Source organism: Hyla sarda, chromosome 1, assembly GCF_029499605.1.
Source record: "Hyla sarda isolate aHylSar1 chromosome 1, aHylSar1.hap1, whole genome shotgun sequence".
Taxonomy (NCBI): domain Eukaryota; kingdom Metazoa; phylum Chordata; class Amphibia; order Anura; family Hylidae; genus Hyla; species Hyla sarda.
The window spans coordinates 611,728,519-611,751,518 of NC_079189.1; the positions used below are offsets into that span (position 1 = coordinate 611,728,519).

Below are 23,000 nucleotides of genomic sequence, written 5' to 3' on the forward strand. Positions count from 1 at the left end.
CTTGTTCATGGAATAAACACAACTTTAATTTTTCACAATTCTGTGTGCCGCAGTCGCCTTGCTATTTTGGATATATATATATATATATATATATATACACACACACATATATACATACATACATACACACATACATAGATTCACTTGCTCACACATCTATCTCTCTCTCTCTCTCTCTCTCTCTATATATATATATACACACACACACACATATACACATACATACATACATACACACATACATACATAGATTCACTTGCTCACACATATATCTATATATATATATATATACACACACACATATACACATACATACATACATACACACATACATACATAGATTCACTTGCTCACACATATATCTATATATATATATATATATATATATATATACACACACACACATATACACATACATACACACATACATAGATTCACTTGCTCACATATATAGGCATATACATAGATAGACACTCACATATATACATACACACACACACTGACATACAATCACTCACATATATACATACATAAACACACTGACATACAATCACTCATATATATACATACACACACACTGACATACAATCACTCACATATATTTACAGTTACTTACAGTAAGGGCAGCATAGACTGGAGTTTGTGGCGGGACATGCTGTGGGCGGGGCTTCTCTCTGCCTCCTCTGCTCCTGTCTCCTCCGTGTGGAGAGAAGCAGAGAAATGGCAGATAATGACAGGGTGAGTGGCGCCCCCTTGCTGCAGGGAGGGCACAGCACCCTCCATTAAACCACATACAACTCCCCAGCAATGGATCCTTTTTACTTCACCTGTCACCCTGAGTCTGCAGCTCCTTTTGTGAGGGCACTAGAGGGGCAGGTGAGGAAAAGGGCAGGGGCTCCAGCCCCCTTTCACTCCTATGTGTGCACGTCCCTGGCTGTACCCACTGCATGTGACACTGTGGGCGTGTATTATATGCAATGACGTGACTGTACTTGCTGCATGTGACCCTGAACATGAATGAACGTTAAACGACGTGCTGTACCCACTGCATGAAACACTATGACGTGTGTGCTCTGTACAACACTGAAACTGTGCCACTAAGAGCGCCTGTTGTGCAGGATGAAAATTATGAATGTTTATATGCGGTGTGAATGCATGAGCAGTATGAAGCGGCGAGCGGTATAGTACTGACATTACGTAAGAGTAGTAAATGTTGTGAGTGTATGTACCGTATACGTGTTGCGTGCAGTGTGAAAGCCATGAGTTTATGTATCGTGTGAAGCTACGTGTGGAAAACAGTCTATGAGTGACTGCGTGGTATGAGTGCTGAGAGTAGCTGCATGGTGTAAACGCTGAGGAGATTGCACAGTATAAGATGGTATGGGTGACTGCACAGTGTGAGTGCCGAGCGACTGCACAATATCAATGATGAGTGACTGCGCAGTATGACGCTATGAGTGAGCGGACTGCAAGAAGCTGTGAGCGACTGCCTGGTATGACGCTATGAGCGGCTGCATGGTATGAATACTATGAGTGACTGCACGGTGTAAATGCTACGAGTGACTGCACGGTAAGAACGCTGTGGGTGAACTGTGACAGTATAATGCTTGGAGTGCCTATACGGTATGAAGCTAGGAGTGGCTGCACAGTGTGGGAAGTTGTGAGTGACTGTACGGTATGGATGCTGAGAGTGACTGCATGGTGTGAAAGCTATGAGTGACTGCGCAGTATGGAATGAAAGCTATGAGTGACTGCACGGTGTGAAAGCTATGAAATGACTGCACGGTGTGGATGCTATGAGTGACTGGCTGGTATAAGAGCCGGGTGACTGGCAGGTAAGAAAGCTGAGTGACTGTACGGAAAGAAATTCTAAGAGTGACTGTGCGGTATGAATGTTATGAGTGACTGAACGGCACAACGCTGTGAGCGGCTGCGTGGCATGGCCGCTACGTGAAGCGTCGGCCCCCACTAAACCTGGTCCGTGGTGACCCTGAGTCCGGCAAGGAAACCTGGGTGTGAAACTGGAGAAGGGGAATTGCACTGGAGACTCCCCTAGGCATCCCGCTGCCCGGTGGCCGCGGGGTGCCGAGCCCTTAGATGGTATAGGGCTGCCACCAGTCCCCCGTTTGTTGGGAGGCCGGTGTGTTTTTTTTTTAATGAGTTTTAGCTCCGCCCCCTTGCACACCACGTGGCCCGGTGGCGCCGCCCCTGGCAACCGGGGAGGACGCCGAATCCTGCTGACCGGAGCCACGGGGAGCGAGGAGGAGGAGAGCCCGGTGTGAGAACCAGACCGGGTACCGTAACGGTCGTGGGCTCCGCCCCCCCGCACCACACGGCCGGGCAGCTGCGGGCGCCGGTCAAGCCGCCCGGAGCCATGGGGAGCGAAGAGGAGGAGACCCGGTTTAGAACCCAGGTGAGGGATCGGCGGGCACCGAGACGGCAGTGGGCCCCGCCCCCCCGCACACCACGTGGCCCGGCGGCACCGCTCCGGAGAGCGGGGAGGGAGCGGGGACCCCGGCGGGACTCTCGGAAAGGAATCGGGCCAACCTGGCAGAGGCCAGGACTACCTCCGCCGCCCCCGGCAGCCCAGCGGTCGCCGAGGCCCCCCCCCCCCCCCCCGTGTATCGCCCGGCCCAGTAGAGTTAACACGGGGGGGGGGCGGGGGCCACCGCAGAGAGGGCGGCGGGGAGTCCTGAGTGGGGTAAACCGGGGACGGAGTGCTCCGATCCTCTCGGGAGACCTGGTGCGTGGGTGGGAACCTGATTGAAGGACATGAGGTCGGAGACCGGGTTTACCGTGGTGGGACCTCTGCACGCTGGACAACCGCTGATCTACCTGCAAACCACGTACGCCCCGCCTGTGTGTTGCGGGGGCGTTTTATAGTGGTGCCTCCTGCATGACCCCGCCTGTAGGTGCAGGGGGCATGGGAATTCACGCCCCCTCGCACAAATTCAGCCCAAAAGGCTTCCTACATGTTTTCATTATGGAGCATCTCCTGACTTCCATTTATCATAATCCAGACATCTCGGGGATTAGGACTGGAGATCATGAGTATAAATGCTCTGCTTTGGTGATGACCTGACGGTCTATATAACTAATCCACAAGTATCTCTCCCTTCCTTGATCTCGGAGCTGTCCGGATTTGGGGAGTGGTATAACTTTAAGATTAATGGGGGAGATTTATCAAAACCTGTATGGAGGAAAAGTTGCTGAGTTTCCCATAGCAACCAATCAGATCGCTTCTTTCATTTCTCAAAGGCCTTTTCAAAATGAAAGAAGTGATCTGATTGGTTGCTATGGGCAACTCAGTAACCTTTCCTCTGGACAGGTCTTGATAAATCTCCCCCAATGTGTCCAAATCTGAGGTGTTGAAGGTGTCCCTTCCCCAACCGGTGGTAAATCTCCTTAAGGGTGCGTTCACACGCTCTCTGTTTTTGCGGGTTTTCCGCAGCGTATTTGAAAGGGGCGGGCTCTTCTTGGCTGTCCATAGCAGATTGTCCGCGGCGGAATTTACGCTGCGGAAAATCCGCCATAGTCCCTACTGACTTTAATGGGGCTTGCGGCAGATTTTCCGCAGCGTAAATTCCGCCGCGGACAATCTGCTATGGACAGCCCAGAAGAGCCCGCCCCTTTCAAATACGCTACGGAAAGCCCGCAAAAACAGAGAGCGTGTGAACGCACCCTAAGACTAACTTTCCCTTTGCCTGGCCTACCCCAGGAATCACATACCTGGGGATTACGATTCCCGTGGACTTATCCCGCTTGTATCAGTTTAATTTTGCCCCTTTCCTCACTCAGTTTTCAACTCACTTAGATGTGTGGCATAAGAAGACCCTTTCCTGGTTTTGTAGAGTTAATGCCCTCAAGATGACACTTCTGCCCAAGTTGTTATATTTAGTACAGACTATACCGATTGCTCTCCCTGCCTCGTACTGGCGCTCTATGCATAGCCAGTTTGGAGTCTTTAGATGGGCCATGGGGCATCCGCGCCTTAGCCCTGAGGCGTTATTTCACCCTAAGGAGGGGGGTGAGCCTTCCTGATTGCCGTTTATATTATCTTGCTGCTATGCATGCGAGACTGCTGGATCTGTTACAAAACGCTGCTTCCAAACTTTGGGTACACATTGCGCGTGATGTTTCCCCCATTGAGTTGTCTGGGCTTCCATGGATATGGCCTCCGCCTCCATCCTCCTTGTCTCTGTTGTCATTTACGTCCTCACAGATGTTTTGGTCCCTCTGTAGGTCTGGGTCGCTGGACTCTCTGGTTCACCTCTGAAGGGCCCTCTGATTCCTATCACTGATAACCCTTCCTTCCCCTTTGGGTTATCCCCCGGTGGTTTCCAGGGTGGCTTTTTTGCATTCCCCATTGCGGTTTACCCATGTTCTCTCCTCCACGGATTTGCTTCCTCTCTCCACTTTATGTCCAGGCACAGCGCGGTCAAGCCCACCTAGCACTTATATTGTGCTCTGACCACCTTTTGAGAAGCGCTGCCTCGCATCTCCCCACCCCACACTATTGGCTTTCTCTATAAACTGTTGTTGTCTTGTTACATTTCCTCCCTGCCTTCCTTTTGCGGAGCCTGGGAAACTGAGTTCGGCAAAACCTTTACTCCTGCCCAGTGGCTGACATGTTTCCATCTCTCTCATAAATCGGTCATTGCTAATAAGGCAGAGGAGACCAATTATAAGATTGTCACATTGGAACCGCACCCCTGTGCAACTCCATCATTAGGACCCATCTGTGACAGATGTTTGTTGGCGCTGTGGGCTCTCAACGGGCACTATGACACATATCTGGCGGGAGTGCACTTCTCTGACCTCGTTCTGGTCCACTGTCTTGGGCGTTGCCCGGGAGGTCACTGGGATTTCTGTTCCCAGCTCCCCCGAGGCTGCCTTACTATTACAGTTTCCTATGTCTTCTACCTCTTTTCGAAAATCCCTTCTTAGTCATTTGCTTTAGGCTGCAAAAACAGGCATTCCCCATTGGTAGCGTTCATCCGGACCCAACTACTGTTGGCGAGTGGTTGGCTGAGGTTGCACACTCCCAGGGATGAAGGAGTTGGTGGCTTTGACTCCTGCGACTCCTCCTTGACTTGTTGACTTTCCAGTCGTCCCCTGGATATCGGGCTCTTCTGGACTCTGCTACCTCTGCGGCCCCCTAGTGTCTCATTTCTTCCTTTCTCAGTCCCTTCCTTGGTCCCCCTGTTTACTACGTCTCTTTCTGTCTCTCTGTCTTTTTGGCTTGTGATTTCCTATTATCTTTGCTTGGATGCTCGGTTCCCCCCTACGGTTTGTTCAGCTGGGTGCACCATGAATCAGTCTGTTTCTTTATTCCTTACATGTACTTACCTGGGGATTCCTCGCCTGTTAGCATTGTTTAAAATCAATGGGGGAGATTTATCAAAGGATTTAGACTGGTTTTTCCTGTCTAAATTTGTCGCACAGAAAGTCGCTGTCTAAATATGTGCGACTTTTCTGCGACTTTTGCTCTAGAGGATTTTTAGAACATGATGCATGCAAGTCTATTTTAGACGGAAATGCATTCGAAAATGCATTGGTGCTGAATTTATCAAGTGCGACTTTTGTGCGACAAGTCGCATCTGCCCCAAATATGCTGAAATGTCAGACCATGTTGGAGCAGGTCTAAATGCAGTTTAAACTGTAGACCCTGAAGTCTGAGCACAGAATTTATCAAGGGCTGTGAGACCTTTGATAAATTAGGAGCACAATAGACAGGAGACTATCGCATACGCTGGTCTATAAGTATACCCAGAATAGACTAGATTAGGAAATGTCCCCCAATGAGTTTATTATGTCTTACGTTTTGAGTTTGGAATGCACTTTTTGCCCGTGTTGTCTTTTGACACGTGCTCTGTGGTGCATCTTTGTTACTGATTGTTTATTTTTTGTCTTTGGTCGGTTTTCTTATATAAATAAAATCAAATCTTAATGATTAAAAAAAAATCAATAAAACTAACGAAAGGTTGTAGAAAAATATGTTAAAAAAGCAAAAAATTATAATAAAATAATTGAAAAAAATAACAGTCAATTTCACTACATTATGCAAAACTGTAAGAGGTGTGTCTTTTTAAATTTTGTTTGTAAATTTTAAAGTTTGTGTTGCCGTGGTTACTCTTTGGCCAGTTAGGTGCCTTGTGTGGCCAAACCTGGTCAGCAGCCTATTTGAGCCTGCAGTGTGCAGCATTAGAGATCAGTGTGTGCAGTGTTATAGGTCCCTATGGGACCTATAACACTGCAAAAAAAATGTAAAAAAAAAGTGTTAATAAAGGTCATTTAACCCCTTCCCTAATAAAAGTTTGAATCACCCCCCTTTTCCCATAAAAAAAATAAAACAGTGTAAAAAAAATAAAAAATAAACATATGTGGTATCGCCGCGTGCGTAAATGTCCGAACTATAAAAATATATAATTAATTAAGCCGTACGGTCAATGGCGTACGCGCAAAAAAATTCCAAAGTCCAAAAAAGCGTATTTTGGTCACTTTTTATATCATTAAAAAATGAATAAAAAGTGATCAAAAAGTCCGATCAAAACAAAAATCATACCGATAAAAACTTCAGATCACGGCGCAAAAAATGAGTCCTCATACCGCCCTGTACGTGGAAAAATAAAAAAGTTATAGGTGTCAGAAGATGACATTTTTAAACGTATAAATTTTCCTGCATGTAGTTATGATTTTTTCCAGAAGTGCGACAAAATCAAACCTATATAAGTAGGGGATCATTTTAACCGTATGGACCTACAGAATAATGATAAGGTGTAATTTTTACCGAAATATGCACTGCGTAGAAACGAAAGCCCCCAAAAGTTACAAAATGGCGTTTTTTTTTCTATTTTGTCGCACAATGATTTTTTTTTCCGTTTCGCCGTGCATTTTTGGGTCAAATGACTAATGTCACTGCAAAGTAGAATTGGCGACGCAAAAAATAAGCCATAATATGGATTTTTAGGTGGAAAATTGAAAGGGTTATGATTTTTAAAAGGTAAGGAGGAAAAAACGAAAGTGCAAAAACGGAAAAACCCTGAGTCCTTAAGGGGTTAAAGGGGTACTCCACTGCCGCAGCGTTCTGAACTTTTTCTTCCGAAGTCTAGGTGCGGGCTTCGGGGGCTGTGATGTCATGGCAATGCCCCTAGTGACATAACGCCGTGCACCCTCAATGCATTTTGCTGGGGCACTGGAGTACCCCTTTAAAGAGGTACTCTGCCCCTAGATATCTTATGTCTAGGGGCGATCACCCTGCCGCCACCACAGCGTTCTGAACATGGAAGCTTGAAGCTTTCGTGTTCGTCACATCCCTCCATTAATTTCTATGGGCTGTGGTCGCCAGCATTTGCTCCAAGCAACAAATCAGAACGTTTCTTTAGTTTTTCAGGGACCTTTTAAAAATGAAAAGAAAAATCTGATTGGTTTATATAGGCAACTAGTTAACTTTTCCTCTGCAGTCATTTTGATAAACCTCCCTCTATGTCTCAGTAGCTAGCATTTAAGTTATGCATTTGTCCTGATTACCCAGTATGTGTGACCCCGCTTTAAATTTGGATTTTCCTCTAGTTATCGCCTCTCTACATCTGCTATCCTCTAGGTTTCTACTCTCGGCTCACTGACAAACCTTGGTGTTTGTTTGTTTTCCCTGGAGTATTGTATTAGTTCGTGTTTATCTTCTGTATCCTACTCTTTTCCCTGACCTTACTGTGTTTCTGTAGTTTGTTTTTTTTACTTGTGACGACCCTGCACTTATTCAGAGTAGGGTTTGTTTTCAAGTTGTGGAGTCATTGCCTAGGGCGACTACGCAATTGGCAGGGACAGGGGTTCTGGGTAGAACTGTTGAGCACTGGATCCCTGCCCATAAGTGACAAATACTATGTGACCAGTGATTGGCTGTGCGGGTAGGGTCCTGCTCTGATACAATGCTTCTGAATCAGGAAATGAGCATAGAAAGGATAGACAGAAAGTTGCCTACTGTTACAATTGTTTATTTTTTCCATTTTCATGCACAGATGACAGAAAGACAATAATTACTCAGCGGTTCAGGCTGGTGGTGTAATGGTGTGGGGGACATTTTCTGGACACACTTTGGGCCCCTTAGTACCAATTGATCCTGGTATAAACACCACAGCCTACCTGAGTATTGTTACTGACCATGTCCGTCCCTTTATGACCACAGTGGTCCCATCTTCTGAGGATACCTCCAGCAGGATAATGCCCCATGTCACATGACATCATCTCATACAGGACAATGAGGTCACATGACATCATCTCATACAGGACAATGAGGTCACATGACATCATCTCATACAGGACGATGAGGTCAAATGACCCCATTGGCCTCCACAGTCACCAGATCTCATCCTATAGATCACCGCAGGGATGTGATGTTCATTCGACAAATCTATAGCAACTGTGTGATGTCATCATGTCTATATGGAGGAACTGTGTGATGTCATCTTGTCCTTATGGAGGAACTGTGTGATGTCATTAGGTCCCTATGGAGGAACTGCATGATGTCACCATGTCCATATGGAGAAACTGCGTGATGTCATCATGTCAGTATGGAGAGGAATGTTTTCAGCACCTTATAAAAGTATGCCAGGAACATTGGAGGCAAACGAGGGTCCAAGTGTACCTAATAAAAGGGGCCAGAGAGCATATGCATTAATGTCAAATATCCTAGACAAACGGTTAATATATAGGTGTTATCGGCATCATTTAGTGGTCTAAATTGGCTTATTTCCTGTATAAATTCTTAGATGTCTTATAAATCTTGATTCCACTGTAAAACATTTCCCACATTCTTAGCATTAAAATGGCTTCTCGACTGTATGAGTTTTTTTATGCTGAACAAGATGTGATTTCTGAGTAAAACATTTCCCACATTCTAAACAAGAAAATGGCTTCTCTCCTGTGTGAATTCTTTGATGTTGAACAAGATTTGATTGCTGAGTAAAACATTTCCAACATTCTGAGCATGAAAACAATCTCTCCCCTGTGTGAATTCTTTGATGTTTAACAAGATCTGACTTTAGAGTAAAACATTTCCGACATTCTGCACATGAAAATGGCTTCTCCCCTGTGTGAGTTATCATATGTCTGACAAGTTTTGATTTTACAGGAAAACTTTTTCCACATTCTGAACATGAAAATGGCTTCTCTCCTGTGTGAGTTTTTTGATGTTGAACAAGATTTGATTGCTGAGTAAAACATTTTTCACATTCCGGGCATGAATATGGCTTCTCCCCTGTGTGAATTCTCCGATGTTTAACAAGATCTGATTTCAGAGCAAAAAATTTCCCACATTCTGCGCACGAAAATGGCTTCTCTCCTGTGTGAGTTCTTTGATGTTGAACAAGATCTGATTTCTTAATGAAACATTTCCCACATAGTGAACAAGCAAATGGCTTCTCCCCTGAGTGAGTTTTTTGATGTTGAACAAGATTCGATTGTTTAGTAAAACATTTCCCACATTCTGGACATGAAAAGGGCTTCTCTCCTGTGTGAATTCTCTGATGTCTAACCAGATTTGATTTGTCAGTAAACCTTTTTCCACATTCTGCACATAAAAATGGCTTCTCCTTATTTTGCTTAACAGTCTGTGGTAAATCAGAAGACAGGACGGGTATAACAGGATGAGATGAGAGATCTTGGCTGTGAAGGGCTGAGGGTGTATCTGGGATAATGGAATGTTCTTCATATGTATCTTGTGTGATATCATCATCTGCTTTATAATCTGAAGATATAAGATTCTCCTCTGATCTCCTGCTACAAGAATCTGCAGAGAATAAAATAGATTTAATCTTTCAGTATAAGCCTTAACCCCTTAACAACCCAGGAAATTAAAATTTTAGCATTTCATTTTTTTTTCTCCTCTCCTAAAAACATGACTCTTATTTTTCTATGATTGGGGGCTTAACGGCAGCCATCACGCCCCCTCCCATAGATATGAATGGAGGGGGCGAGGCGTGACGTCACAGCCACAGCCAGCAAAGCCGTTATTCTAACTATAAACAGTCTAATAGTATATGATGGCGGTGTGATTTTTTTTTTTTTTTTTATAGCCACAGGGGCCATTATTATTGTATGGGGGCACAGAGGAGGGACAGTATTATTGTATGGGCATATAAGTATTGTGTGAGGGGGCCAGTATCATTGCGTGTGTGTGTGGGCGGGGGGGGGGGGGGGTGGCAGAGAGGGAGCCATTATTATTATAATTGTATGGGGGCACCAGGGTCATTGGTACTATAAAAGGGCAGTATGGGTCCCTGCTACAAGATAGGGGTGGTATGGAGCTTAATAAAACATGTAACAGTGTGGGGGGACTTAATACTATATTGGGCAGTATCAGGGTTTACTACTATATGTGGGCATTAAGGAGCCTAACAGTACATAGTGGCAGTGTGGGAGCCTAGCAACTATGTTAGGGCATAGAGGGGGCCTAAATACTATATGGGGCAGTGGGAGAGGCTAGCTACTATATGGGGCAGTATGAGGGTCTACTACTATATGGGGGCATTATGGAGTCTAATAGTACATAGTGGCAGTGTGGGGGCCTAGCAAATATGTTAGGGTATAGAGGGGGCCTAAATACTATATGGGGCAGTACATATGGGGGGTTTGTGAAGAGATGGTAATTGTGCTGGAGAAGTGAGCCAATGGGGCAGTATCAGGGCTTACTGCTATATGGGGGCATAATGGAGCTTAATAGTACATAGGGGCAGTGTAAAGGCCTATCAACTATATTGGGGCATAGAGGGGGCCTAAATACTATATGGGGGCAGTTGGTGGCGGCTAGCTACTATATGGGGCAGTATGAGGGTCTACTACTATATGGGGCATTATGGAGCCTAATAGTACAGAGAGGCAGTGTGAGGGCCTAGCAAGTATGTTAGGGTATAAAGGGGTCCTAAATACTATATGGGGGCAGTGGGTGGGGGCTAGCTACTATATGGGGCAGTATGAGGGTCTACTACTATATGGGGCAGTATGAGGGTCTACTACTATATGGGGCATTATGGAGTCTAATAGTACATAGTGGCAGTGTGAGGGCCTAGCAAGTATGTTAGGGCATAGAGGGGGCCTAAATACTATATGGGGCAATACATATGGGGGTTGGTGAAGAGATGGTTTTTGTGCTGGAGAAAGGCCTAAAATATTTGTCTGCCAGCTCTGCAGAGACGAGTGGTGGCCAGGAGAAGTCTTCATGACTAACTCATCAGAGAAGACCTCACCTTTGGGTCACCAGATACAGTAACTGTAATTACTTATACGATCTGCAGAGCAGCAGTGTAAAGCAACTATCTATATGGTCTATACAGTCACTGTTTGTGGAATATTGGTATTCGTATATGGGTTTTATTCAGCAGCAATATAGCAGCATTAGTGGTAATGGTGGTGGTCATGGTGTGGCAGCATTATTTGTCCCTTGTCCTTTACTGTTAACACATAAAACTAGCAGTGAGCACCTGTGCACGTATATCATCTTTTTGTACTGGTGTTATTGGTAGTATTGGTTTTAGTATACTGGGTATGGCCAGTGATAGTACAGTGATGTGTGCTCCTTGAATACTCTTGTTATATGGTAGCTGTATGACTATTATAAAGAGGTATACAGTATTATCTCACGTACACAAAATTGTCTTTTTTGGCTATTTTAATGTTTTATACTATTAAAAAAAATATATATATTTGACTCCCCCAAGGGGATTTTGGACATTTACCCACTGAGGAAAAATGATCAGTCTATAAATTGAATGGTCGGTTTATTTAACCATATAAGGACGCAGGGCCTGTATACCCTGCGCCTGCGATATAATGTGGGGGTCACACGAAGACCCCACTTCATGTCAGGTCGGTCCAGGTGGCTAGCGGTAGCCAGGACCTGGGGCTAATCCCAGACATCACCCATCGCGGTGATCTCTGGTATTAACCCTTTAGACAAAGCAATGAAAGTTGATCGCCGCGTCTAAAGTAAAAAAAAAAAGCATTCCCGGCTGCTCAGTGGGGCTGATCGGGACCCTTACCTGCCACCTCTGCGTCCGATCGGCGATTGATTACTCCAAGCCTGAGATCCAGGCTCGAGCAATCAACTGCGGGTAACACTGATCAATGCAATGCTATGGCATAGCATTGTTCAGTGTGAGAGATCAGTGTATTGCAAGTTATATTCCCTTATAGGGGCTATAACATTGCAAAAAAAAAAGTTAATAAATGTGATTTAACCCCTTCCCTAATAAAAGTTTGAATCACCCCCCTTTTCCCATAAAAAATAAATAAATAAAAAAACAAACTATGTAAATAAAAATATAAACATATGTGGTATCACCGCGTGCATGTCCGAATTATAAAAATATATCATTAATTAAACTGCACGGTCAATGGCGTACGCGAAAAAATTCCAAAGTCCAAAATAGCGTATTTTTGGTCACTTTATACCATTAAAAAAAATATATATAAAAAGTGATCAAAAAGTCCAATCAAAACAAAAATGGTACCAATAAAAACTTCAGATCACAGCGCAAAAAATTAGCCCTCACACATCCTCATATGCAAAAAAAATTTTAAGTTATAAGGGTCAGAAGGGGACATTTTTGAATGTATTCATTTTCGTGCATGTAGTTATGATTTTTGCAGAAGTACGACAAAATCAAACCGATATAAGTAGGGTATCATTTTAATCGTATGGACCTACAGAATAAAGATAAGGTGTCATTTTTACGGAAAAATTTACTGCGTAGAAACGGAAGCCCCCAAAATTACAAAATTATGTTTTTTGTTTTTTTTCCCAATTTTGTCACACAATGATTTTTATTTAGTTTCACCATAGATCTAGGGTAAAATGACTGATGTCATTACAAAGTAGAATTGGTGACGCAAAAAAATAAAAATAAATAAAAAGCCATCATGTGGGTCTGTAGGTGCAAAATTGAAAGGGTTATGATTTTTGTAGGTGCAAAAATGGAAAAGCCCTCCATCCTTAAGGGGTTAAACGTGAGCAACAAAATAACAACAAAAAATCCACAATGCATTTTAAATAAGTTATTAATTGATTTGAATTACTTGAAATACGTATTTGACCCCCCCTATCAATCTGCAATATTTCTGTTTCCCAGAGGTCTTTTATACAGGTAGCTAGCTGAGATTAGGAGCACTCTCTTACAGGGGCCAAAGAGCTGTCCAAGGATGTCAGGGAGAAGACTGAAGATCTACACAAGGCTGGAATGGGCTAAAAGGGGCTTGGTGAGAAGTTTAAAACAGTGGGTGCCATTATGGTCAAATGAAAGAAACGCCAAATTATTTGTCAATCTCCTTCGGTCGGGGGCTCCATGTAAGATCTCACCTCGTGGATTAATGATCATGAGAACGGGGAGGAATCAGCCCAGAACTATAGGGGAGGATCTTGTCAACAATCTCGAGGCAGCTGGGACCAGAGTCACCAAATAAACTATTGGAAGCACACTACACTATGAAGGACTGAAATCCTGCAGTCTCCGCAAGGTCCCCCTGCTCAAGAAAGCTCATGTACAGACCCATCTGAAGTTTACCAATGAACATCTATATGACTTAGATGAGAACTAGGTAAAAGTGTGGTGGTCAGGAGGAAGAATGCTGTCTATAGGCATATAGTTGTACATAGAGGTGGAAACTTTATGATTTGGGGGGGAGGGTTCTGCTTAAGGGGACAGGACAACTTCACATCAAAGGGACAATGGATGGGGCCATGTACCGTCAACTTTTGGGTGAGAACCTCCTTCCCTAAGCCAAGCCAGGACATTGGTGGATGAGTATTCCAGCATGACAATGACCTCAAAAACACAGTCAAGGCAACAAAGGAGTGGATGAAGAAGAAGCACATGAAGGCCCTGGAGTGGCTCACCCAGATTCCAAATCTTAATCCCATAGAAAATCTGTGGAAGGAGATAAAAGTTTGAGTGGCCAAGCATCAGCCTCAAAACTTAGAGAGGACCTGCAAAGAGGAGTGGGACAAAAAATCTACTGAGATGTGAGCAAACCTGGTGGAGACTGCAAGAAACGTCCGACCTCTGTGACCCCCAACAAGGGTTCTGCCAAATACTCAGTCATGTTTTGCAAAGGGGGTCAAATACTTATTTCACTGAATAAAATGTTAAAGAGTACCTGCCACCATCTCCATTGCTTTATATTATGCTGCTGGTATGTTGCCCTCTTCATTCCGAGCCCCCCGCAGTTTTTCTTTTTCGCCCAGTATTTCATTCATAATCCTCTTTCAAAGCTTATTCACTGCAGGTGTTCAATGTAGCTGAGGTGCGCCATGCACAGCGCTCGTCTGTCTGATTGACAGGTCGGGAGCTGCACTGTGCTCGTCAGTGTCCAGGCCTCACTATGAGAGTTAGGACTCATGTATGAGTCTGAACTCTATGAGAGACTTGCGGCCGGGACATGTAGGGACTTAACAAGTCAAAATAAATATATAAAATATATATATTTTTAATGACATGGTATTAGAAAGTTGTTTCTAATACATTAATTAACAACATATAAAAAGTTTTTGTGATGACAGGTAGTCTTTAATTTAGAATCTTTGACTTTTTGCTGTATTTTACTTACTACTCACCGAGGTGGTAACCTGTAGGAATGTGCTCCTTAAACTGCTCATCACCGCTCAAATCTGTCTCTTCTTCTTCTTTTACTATTATGTTTATACCATTAATACTGATCAGATCTTCTCCCTGATTCATAAGATGTGGAAGAAATATTGTAAAAGTCATCAGACAGTAGGAGAAGTCATGTGGGATGTTATAGATGAGCAGGAGATGAGGAGTCATGGAGGGTGAGGGGACTGATCACAAGAGCTTCACAGCCCTTCTACAGATCATAGGGAATATCTCCATCTACCTGATCATCCTGTGGAAGAAGAGGACGGGGACACCTCTCTGGTGCTGTTCTCTTACTGGATCTGACTGTAGGGAACACATACAGAGACTGAATTCATTCTTTACATACAAATAATGAGAGGACGTGTGTATATAGTCATGTCTATTACCTGCTGATGTGAGGGGCTGCTGATCCTCCATCATGACCTGATCCTTGTACTGATCCTTGTGTCCTTCTACATACTCCCACTCCTCCATGGAGAAATAGACCGCCACGTCCTGACACCTTATAGGAACCTGACACATAATGATACAGTCATCACCCCGACCCCTCCAGTGGTGTTACTGTATAATGTCCCAGCATTCCCAGCAGTGTCACCTCTCCAGTCATCACCAGACCCCTCCATTACTGTATAATGTCCCAGCATTCCCAGCAGTGTCACCTCTCCAGTCATCACCAGACCCCTCCATTACTGTATAATGTCCCAGCAGTGTCACCTCTCCAGTCATCACCAGACCCCTCCATTACTGTATAATGTCCCAGCATTTCCAGCAGTGTCACCTCTCCAGTTATCACCAGACCCCTCCATTACTGTATAATGTCCCAGCAATGTCACCTCTCCAGTCATCACCAGACCCCTCCATTACTGTATAATGTCCCAGCAGTGTCACCTCTCCAGTCATCACCAGACCCCTCCATTACTGTATAACGTCCCAGCAGTGTCACCTCTCCAGTCATCACCAGACCCCTCCATTACTGTATAATGTCCCAGCATTCCCACCTCTCCAGTCATCACCAGACCCCTCCATTGCTGTATAATGTCCCAGCAGTGTCACCTCTCCAGTCATCACCAGACCCCTCCATTACTGTATAATGTCCCAGCATTCCCACCTCTCCAGTCATCACCAGACCCCTCCATTACTGTATAATGTCCCAGCAGTGTCACCCCTCCAGTCATCACCAGACCCCTCCATTACTGTATAATGTCCCAGCATTCCCAGCAGTGTCACCTCTCCAGTCATCACCAGACCCCTCCATTACTGTATAATGTCCCAGCAGTGTCACCTCTCCAGTCATCACCAGACCCCTCCATTACTGTATAATGTCCCAGCAGGGTCACCTCTCCAGTCATCACCAGACCCCTCCATTACTGTATAATGTCCCAGCATTCTCAGCAGTGTCACCTCTCCAGTCATCACCAGACCCCTCCATTACTGTATAATGTCCCAGCAGTGTCACCTCTCCAGTCATCACCAGACCCCTCCATTACTGTATAATGTCCCAGCAGTGTCACCTCTCCAGTCATCACCAGACCCCTCCATTACTGTATAATGTCCCAGCAGTGTCACCTCTCCAGTCATCACCAGACCCCTCCATTACTGTATAATGTCCCAGCAGTGTCACCTCTCCAGTCATCACCAGACCCCTCCATTACTGTATAATGTCCCAGCATTCCCAGCAGTGTCACCTCTCCAGTCATCACCAGACCCCTCCATTACTGTATAATGTCCCAGCATTCCCAGCAGTGTCACCTCTCCAGTCATCACCAGACCCCTCCATTACTGTATAATGTCCCAGCATTCCCAGCAGTGTCACCTCTCCAGTCATCACCAGACCCCTCCATTACTGTATAATGTCCCAGCAGTGTCACCTCTCCAGTCATCACCAGACCCCTCCATTACTGTATAATGTCCCAGCAGTGTCACCTCTCCAGTCATCACCAGACCCCTCCATTACTGTATAATGTCCAAGCAGTGTCACCTCTCCAGTCATCACCAGACCCCTCCATTACTGTATAATGTCCCAGCATTCCCAGCAGTGTCACCTCTCCAGTCATCACCAGACCCCTCCATTACTGTATAATGTCCCAGCAGTGTCACCTCTCCAGTCATCACCAGACCCCTCCATTACTGTATAATGTTCCAGCAGTGTCACCTCTCCAGTCATCACCAGACCCCTCCATTACTGTATAATGTCCCAGCAGTGTCACCTCTCCAGTCATCACCAGACCCCTCCATTACTGTATAATGTTCCAGCAGTGTCACCTCTCCAGTCATCACCAGACCCCTCCATTACTGTATAATGTCCCAGCAGTGTCACCTCTCCAGCCATCACCAGACCCCTCCATTACTGTATAATGTCCCAGCATTCCCAGCAGTGTCACCTCTCCAGTCATCACCAGACCCCTCCATTACTGTATAATGTCCCAGCAGTGTCACCTCTCCAGTCATCACCAGACCCCTCCATTACTGTATAATGTCCCAGCAGTGTCACCTCTCCAGTCATCACCAGACCCCTCCATTACTGTATAATGTCCCAGCAGTGTCACCTCTCCAGTCATCACCAGACCCCTCCATTACTGTATAATGTCCCAGCAGTGTCACCTCTCCAGTCATCACCAGACCCCTCCATTACTGTATAATGTCCCAGCAGTCTCACCTCTCCAGTCATCACCAGACCCCTCCATTACTGTATAATGTCCCAGCATTCCCAGCAGTGTCACCTCTCCAGTCATCACCAGACCCCTCCATTACTGTATAATGTCCCAGCAGTGTCACCTCTCCAGTCATCACCAGATCCCTCCATTACTGTATAATGTCCCAGCAGTGTCACCTCTCCAGTCATCACCAGACCCCTCCATTACTGTATAATGTCCCAGCAGTGTCACCTCTCCAGTCATCACCAGACCCCTCCATTACTGTATAATGTCCCAGCATTCCCAGCAGTGTCACCTCTCCAGTCATCACCAGACCCCTCCATTACTGTATAATGTCCCAGCAGTGTCACCTCTCCAGTCATCACCAGACCCCTCCATTACTGTATAATGTCCCAGCAGTGTCACCTCTCCAGTCATCACCAGACCCCTCCATTACTGTATAATGTCCCAGCATTCCCAGCAGTGTCACCTCTCCAGTCATCACCAGACCCCTCCATTACTGTATAATGTCCCAGCAGTGTCACCTCTCCAGTCATCACCAGACCCCTCCATTACTGTATAATGTCCCAGCAGTGTCACCTCTCCAGTCATCACCAGACCCCTCCATTACTGTATAATGTCCCAGCAGTGTCACCTCTCCAGTCATCACCAGACCCCTCCATTACTGTATAATGTCCCAGCAGGGTCACCTCTCCAGTCAGCAGCTCCACCATCTTGTTGATGAGTTCTAGGATCTTCTGTTCATCCATTTCCTCATGTATCAGGGAGTGAGGTGGGGGCCCCGGGATTGGGCTCAGGGTTCTTCCCCATCCTTCACACACAGGGGCCCGACAGCGCCCACTAGAGGACTTCTTCACTACTGTGTAATCCTGTGTATGGAGAGAGACATTAATATCACTACATACATTCCCAGAATCCCTCACCTCTCCAGTCATATCAATCTGTTATTACATAGATAAGAATGAGGTCATGTGACATCACTCCCAGAATCCCTCACCTCTCCAGTCATATCCATCTGTTATTACATAGATAAGAATGAGGTCATGTGACATCACTCCCAGAATCCCTCACCTCTCCAGTTATATCCATCTGTTATTACATAGATAAGAATGAGGTCATGTGACATCACTCCCAGAATCCCTCACCTCTCCAGTCATATCCATCTGTTATTACATAGATAAGAATGAGGTCATGTGACATCACTCCCAGAATCCCTCACCTCTCCAGTCATATCCATCTGTTATTCCATAGATAAGAATGAGGTCATGTGACATCACTCCCAGAATCCCTCACCTCTCCAGTCATATCCATCTATTACATAAGAATAAGGTCATGTGACATCACTCCCAGAATCCCTCACCTCTCCAGTCATATCCATCTGTTATTACATAGATAAGAATAAGGTCATGTGCCATAACTCCCAGAATCCCTCACCTCTCCAGTCATAGCTATCTGTTATCACATAGATAAGAATGAGGTCATGTGACATCACTCCCAGAATCCCTCACCTCTCCAGTCATATCCATCTGTTATTACATAGATAAGAATGAGGTCATGTGACATCACTCCCAGAATCCCTCACCTCTCCAGTCATATCCATCTGTTATTACATAGATAAGAATGAGGTCATGTGACATCACTCCCAGAATCCCTCACCTCTCCAGTCATATCCATCTGTTATTACTTAGATAAGAATGAGGTCATGTGACATCACTCCCAGAATTCCTCACCTCTCCAGTCATATCCATCTGTCATTACATAGATAAGAATGAGGTCATGTGACATCACTCCCAGAATCCCTCACCTCTCCAGTCATATCCATCTGTTATTACATAGATAAGAATGAGGTCATGTGACATCACTCCCAGAATCCCTCACCTCTCCAGTCATATCCGTTATTACATAGATAAGAATGAGGTCATGTGACATCACTCCCAGAATCCCTCACCTCTCCAGTCATATCCATCTGTAATTACATAGATAAGAATGAGGTCATGTGACATCACTCCCAGAATCCCTCACCTCTCCAGTCATATCCATCTGTTATTACATAGATAAGAATGAGGTCATGTGACATCACTCCCAGAATCCCTCAGCTCTCCAGTCATATCCATCTATTACATAGATAAGAATGAGGTCATGTGACATCGCTCCCAGAATCCCTCACCTCTCCAGTCATATCCATCTGTTATTACATAGATAAGAATGAGGTCATGTGACATCACTCCCAGAATCCCTCACCTCTCCAGTCATTTCCATCTGTTATTACATAGATAAGAATGAGGTCATGTGACATCACTCCCAGAATCCCTCACCTCTCCAGTCATATCCATCTGTTATTACATAGATAAGAATGAGGTCATGTGACATCACTCCCAGAATCCCTCACCTCTCCAGTCATATCCATCTGCTATTATATAGATAAGAATGAGGTCAGGTGACATCACTCCCAGAATCCCTCACCTCTCCAGTAAGCCGGAAGAGTATCTGTAGGGTGAGGTTTATGATCCTGTCGGCCATCTTGTTCCTGTCTCTCTCCATGGTTGATGGGTCATCCAGTAGAATTCTCTTATATAGAAGATATCAGCAGAGGATCCTGGACTGGTGAAACCTGAAGGGAAAAAGAGGAGACGGAGATAAACCGCACCAGATTCTATGGAGAAATAAAATCCATTTTCTGGAGATAATCGGGGGAAACATCTGAGGAGACGTTATAGTCAGAATTAGAGATAAACTTTCGCCAAATGGTTGATTCGTGTCAGTTTTCTGCAAAGCAGCAATAAAATAAGCATCAAAACACATGTAGAAATGCCTAAGAGCTGTAAACCCCTGTATAACACTGCTAGGTCACGTAGGAACATATTCAAGTAGTTTCAAAGTGGTTTTAAGTTAATGTCAAAGTTATGGCAACATGCGGTAACCTATAATAACTAAAATGCACACGGAGGTTTCAAAAGAACAGTGGCTTTTTTCAAGCATTCAAAAATTACTCCTTTGAAACCGGATTGGTGTTCCAAAAGAGTGAAGAAGACATAGCTTTTATATCAAAAAAAAAAAAGCTGAAAAAAAGTATCCCTTTTATGGGGATGATGGGTTGTGGATGTGTCAGCCTGGCTGGCTGTAGCAGCAGCAAGAGTGATGGTGGACTAGTGGTTGTTGTAGCCAGCATACAGTAGGCAGTGGTGGACGGGTGAGTTGTAGTAGGCAGTGTACACCAGGAGATGCCAGACTTGTAGTATCCAGTGTACAGTAGAAGTTGGCGAACTGGTGAAAGTTGTAGTAGCCAGCGTACAGGAGATGCCGGACTTGTAGTATCCAGTCTACAGTAAAAGTTGGCGAACTGGTGAAAGTTGTAGTAGCCAGCGTACAGGAGATGCCGGACTTGTAGTGGCCAATGTACAGCAGAAGTTGTCGAAGTTGTAGTAACCAGTGCATAGCAGAAGGTGTCGGACCTGTAGTATCCAGCAGACAGCAGGTGGTGGTGGACTAGTGGTCGATGTACTATCCAGTGTACAACAGGAGATAGAGGGCTGGTGGGAGTTGTAGTAGCCAGCGTACAGCAGGGTGGTGTTAATACAGTCTAATCAGTGGCATCTGGCACAGGGGGATCAATTTTTATTTTTTATTTTTATTTTTTTGACTATTTTACGTCAGTTCTGCTCATCAGAGAAAGACTTTCTAGTGAAGTGGTAAGTCTGGCTGGCTGCAAGCTGGAAAAAAGTTTTAAACATTCACATATGAAGTGAGCAGGGGATTCTGGGCTGCAAGCTTAAAGGGGTTTAATGCCAAAAATAAGATGTCTGATCACGGGGGTCTAATCTGCTGGGGAACCCCGTGATCTACGGTGCGGCACCCCAGTCATCCATGCACAGAGCGAACTCTGCTCCGTGTCGGATGATCGGCGACAACAGCTGCCACGCCCCCTCCATTCATGTCTAAGGGAGGTGGCGTGACGGCTACGTAGTGGCCGTCACGCCCCCTCCCATAGACATGAATGGAGGGGGCGTGGCCTGACACCACGAACATGGAATCTGCAAGCTTCTGTGTTCTGGACGCCGCCGCCGCTGCCGGCCTGGGAATCCTGCCATAAGATGTTTTTTTTGGTGGAGTACCCCTTTAAAAAAAAAAATTTTTAACATTTTCTGACAATCAATTTTTACCAAAATTTGTATTTTGGAATTTATTTCTTCGAATTTATTATTTTTGAATTTATATCTGCCCTGCATCGCTGCTTGCTGGGATGTGTAGTGCAACAACAGGATTCGGCAGAAGGCCCCTATGTGAGATCAGCGGACAGGTTAACCCCTTGGGGACTCAGGGTTTTTCCGTTTTTGCACTTTCGTTTTTTCCTCCTCACATTTTAAAAATCATAACCCTTTCAATGTTGCACCTACAGACCCATATGATGGCTTTTTCTTTTGCGCCACCAATTCTACTTTGTAATTACATCAGTCATTTCACCCAAAAATCTACGGTGAAAACCCCCAAAAAATATCATTGTGCGACAAAATTGACAAAAAAATTTAATAAAGCCATTTTGTAACTTTTGGGGGCTTCCGTTTCTACGCAGTACATTTTTCGGTAAAAATGACACCTTCTCTTTATTCTGTAGGTCCATACAATTAAAATGATCCCCTACTTATATAGGTGATTTTGTATCACTTCAGAAAAAAATCATAACTACATGCAGGAAAATTTATACGTTTAAAATTGTCATCTTCTGACCCCTATAACTTTTTTATTTTTCCGCGTATGGGGTGGTATGAGGACTCATTTTTTGCGCCGTGATCTGAAGTTTTTATCGGTACCATTTTTGTTTTGATCGGACTTTTTGTTCGCTTTCTATTCATTTATTTATGGTATAAAAAGTAACCAAAAAAAACCCCTGCTATTTTGGAATTTTTTTATATTATGTGTACGCCATTGACCGTGCAGTTTAATTAAATAACAATACATTTTTATAGTTCGGACATTTACGCACACGGTGATACCAAATTGTTTATTTTATTTACATATACAGCTTTTTTTTATTTAAAGTATTTATTTTTTTATTTCAAGCTTTTATTAGGGAAGGGGCAAAATCACATTTATTAACTTTTTTTTTTTTCCTCAATGTTATAGCTCCCATAGGGAACTATAACATGCAGTACATCGATTGCCAGCACTGATCAATGCTATGCCATAGCATAGCACTGATCAGTGTTATCGGTGCCCGATTGCTCCAGCCTGGATCTCAGACATGGAGCAATCAAACGACGATTGGACAACAAGGAGGCAGGTAGGGACCCTCCTCGTGTCCTAACAGCTGATCAGGACCACCTAGGTGAAACCGCGGTGTCCCGATCAGCCCGACTGAGCTGCCGGGAATGATTTTTTTTACATTTTAGATGCGGCGATCATCTTTGAGGGTTAAAGGGGTACTCCCGGTGGAAATCTTTTATTTATTTTTAAATCACCTGGTGCCAGAAAGTTAAACAGATTTGTAAATTACTTCTATTTAAAAAATCTTAATCCTTCCATTACTTATTAGCTGCTGAATACTAAAGAGGAAATTATTTTCTTTTTGGAACACAGTGCTCTCTGCTGACATTTCTGTCCATTTTAGGAACTATCCAGAGTAGGAGAAAATCCCCATAGCAAACATATGCTGCTCTGGACAGTTCCTAAAATGGACAGAGGTGTCAGCAGAGAGCACTGT

The 23,000-nt window shown here is 44.6% G+C and overlaps 1 protein-coding gene across 1 annotated transcript in view; it reads right to left on the reverse strand.

The window, feature by feature from the left end:
- The window catches only part of LOC130298698 (zinc finger protein 420-like), a 166,399-nt gene that overhangs the window by 56,894 nt on the left and 86,505 nt on the right, over positions 1-23,000 (reverse strand). Inside the window, exons 4-8 of the mRNA XM_056551361.1 lie at positions 17,992-18,171; positions 15,035-15,161; positions 14,887-14,951; positions 14,606-14,720; positions 8,885-9,787 (exon numbers count right to left, since the gene is read on the reverse strand). Of these exons, the coding sequence (XP_056407336.1) occupies positions 8,885-9,787; positions 14,606-14,720; positions 14,887-14,951; positions 15,035-15,161; positions 17,992-18,171 (1,390 nt within the window). The remainder of the gene's footprint in view (positions 1-8,884; positions 9,788-14,605; positions 14,721-14,886; positions 14,952-15,034; positions 15,162-17,991; positions 18,172-23,000) is intronic.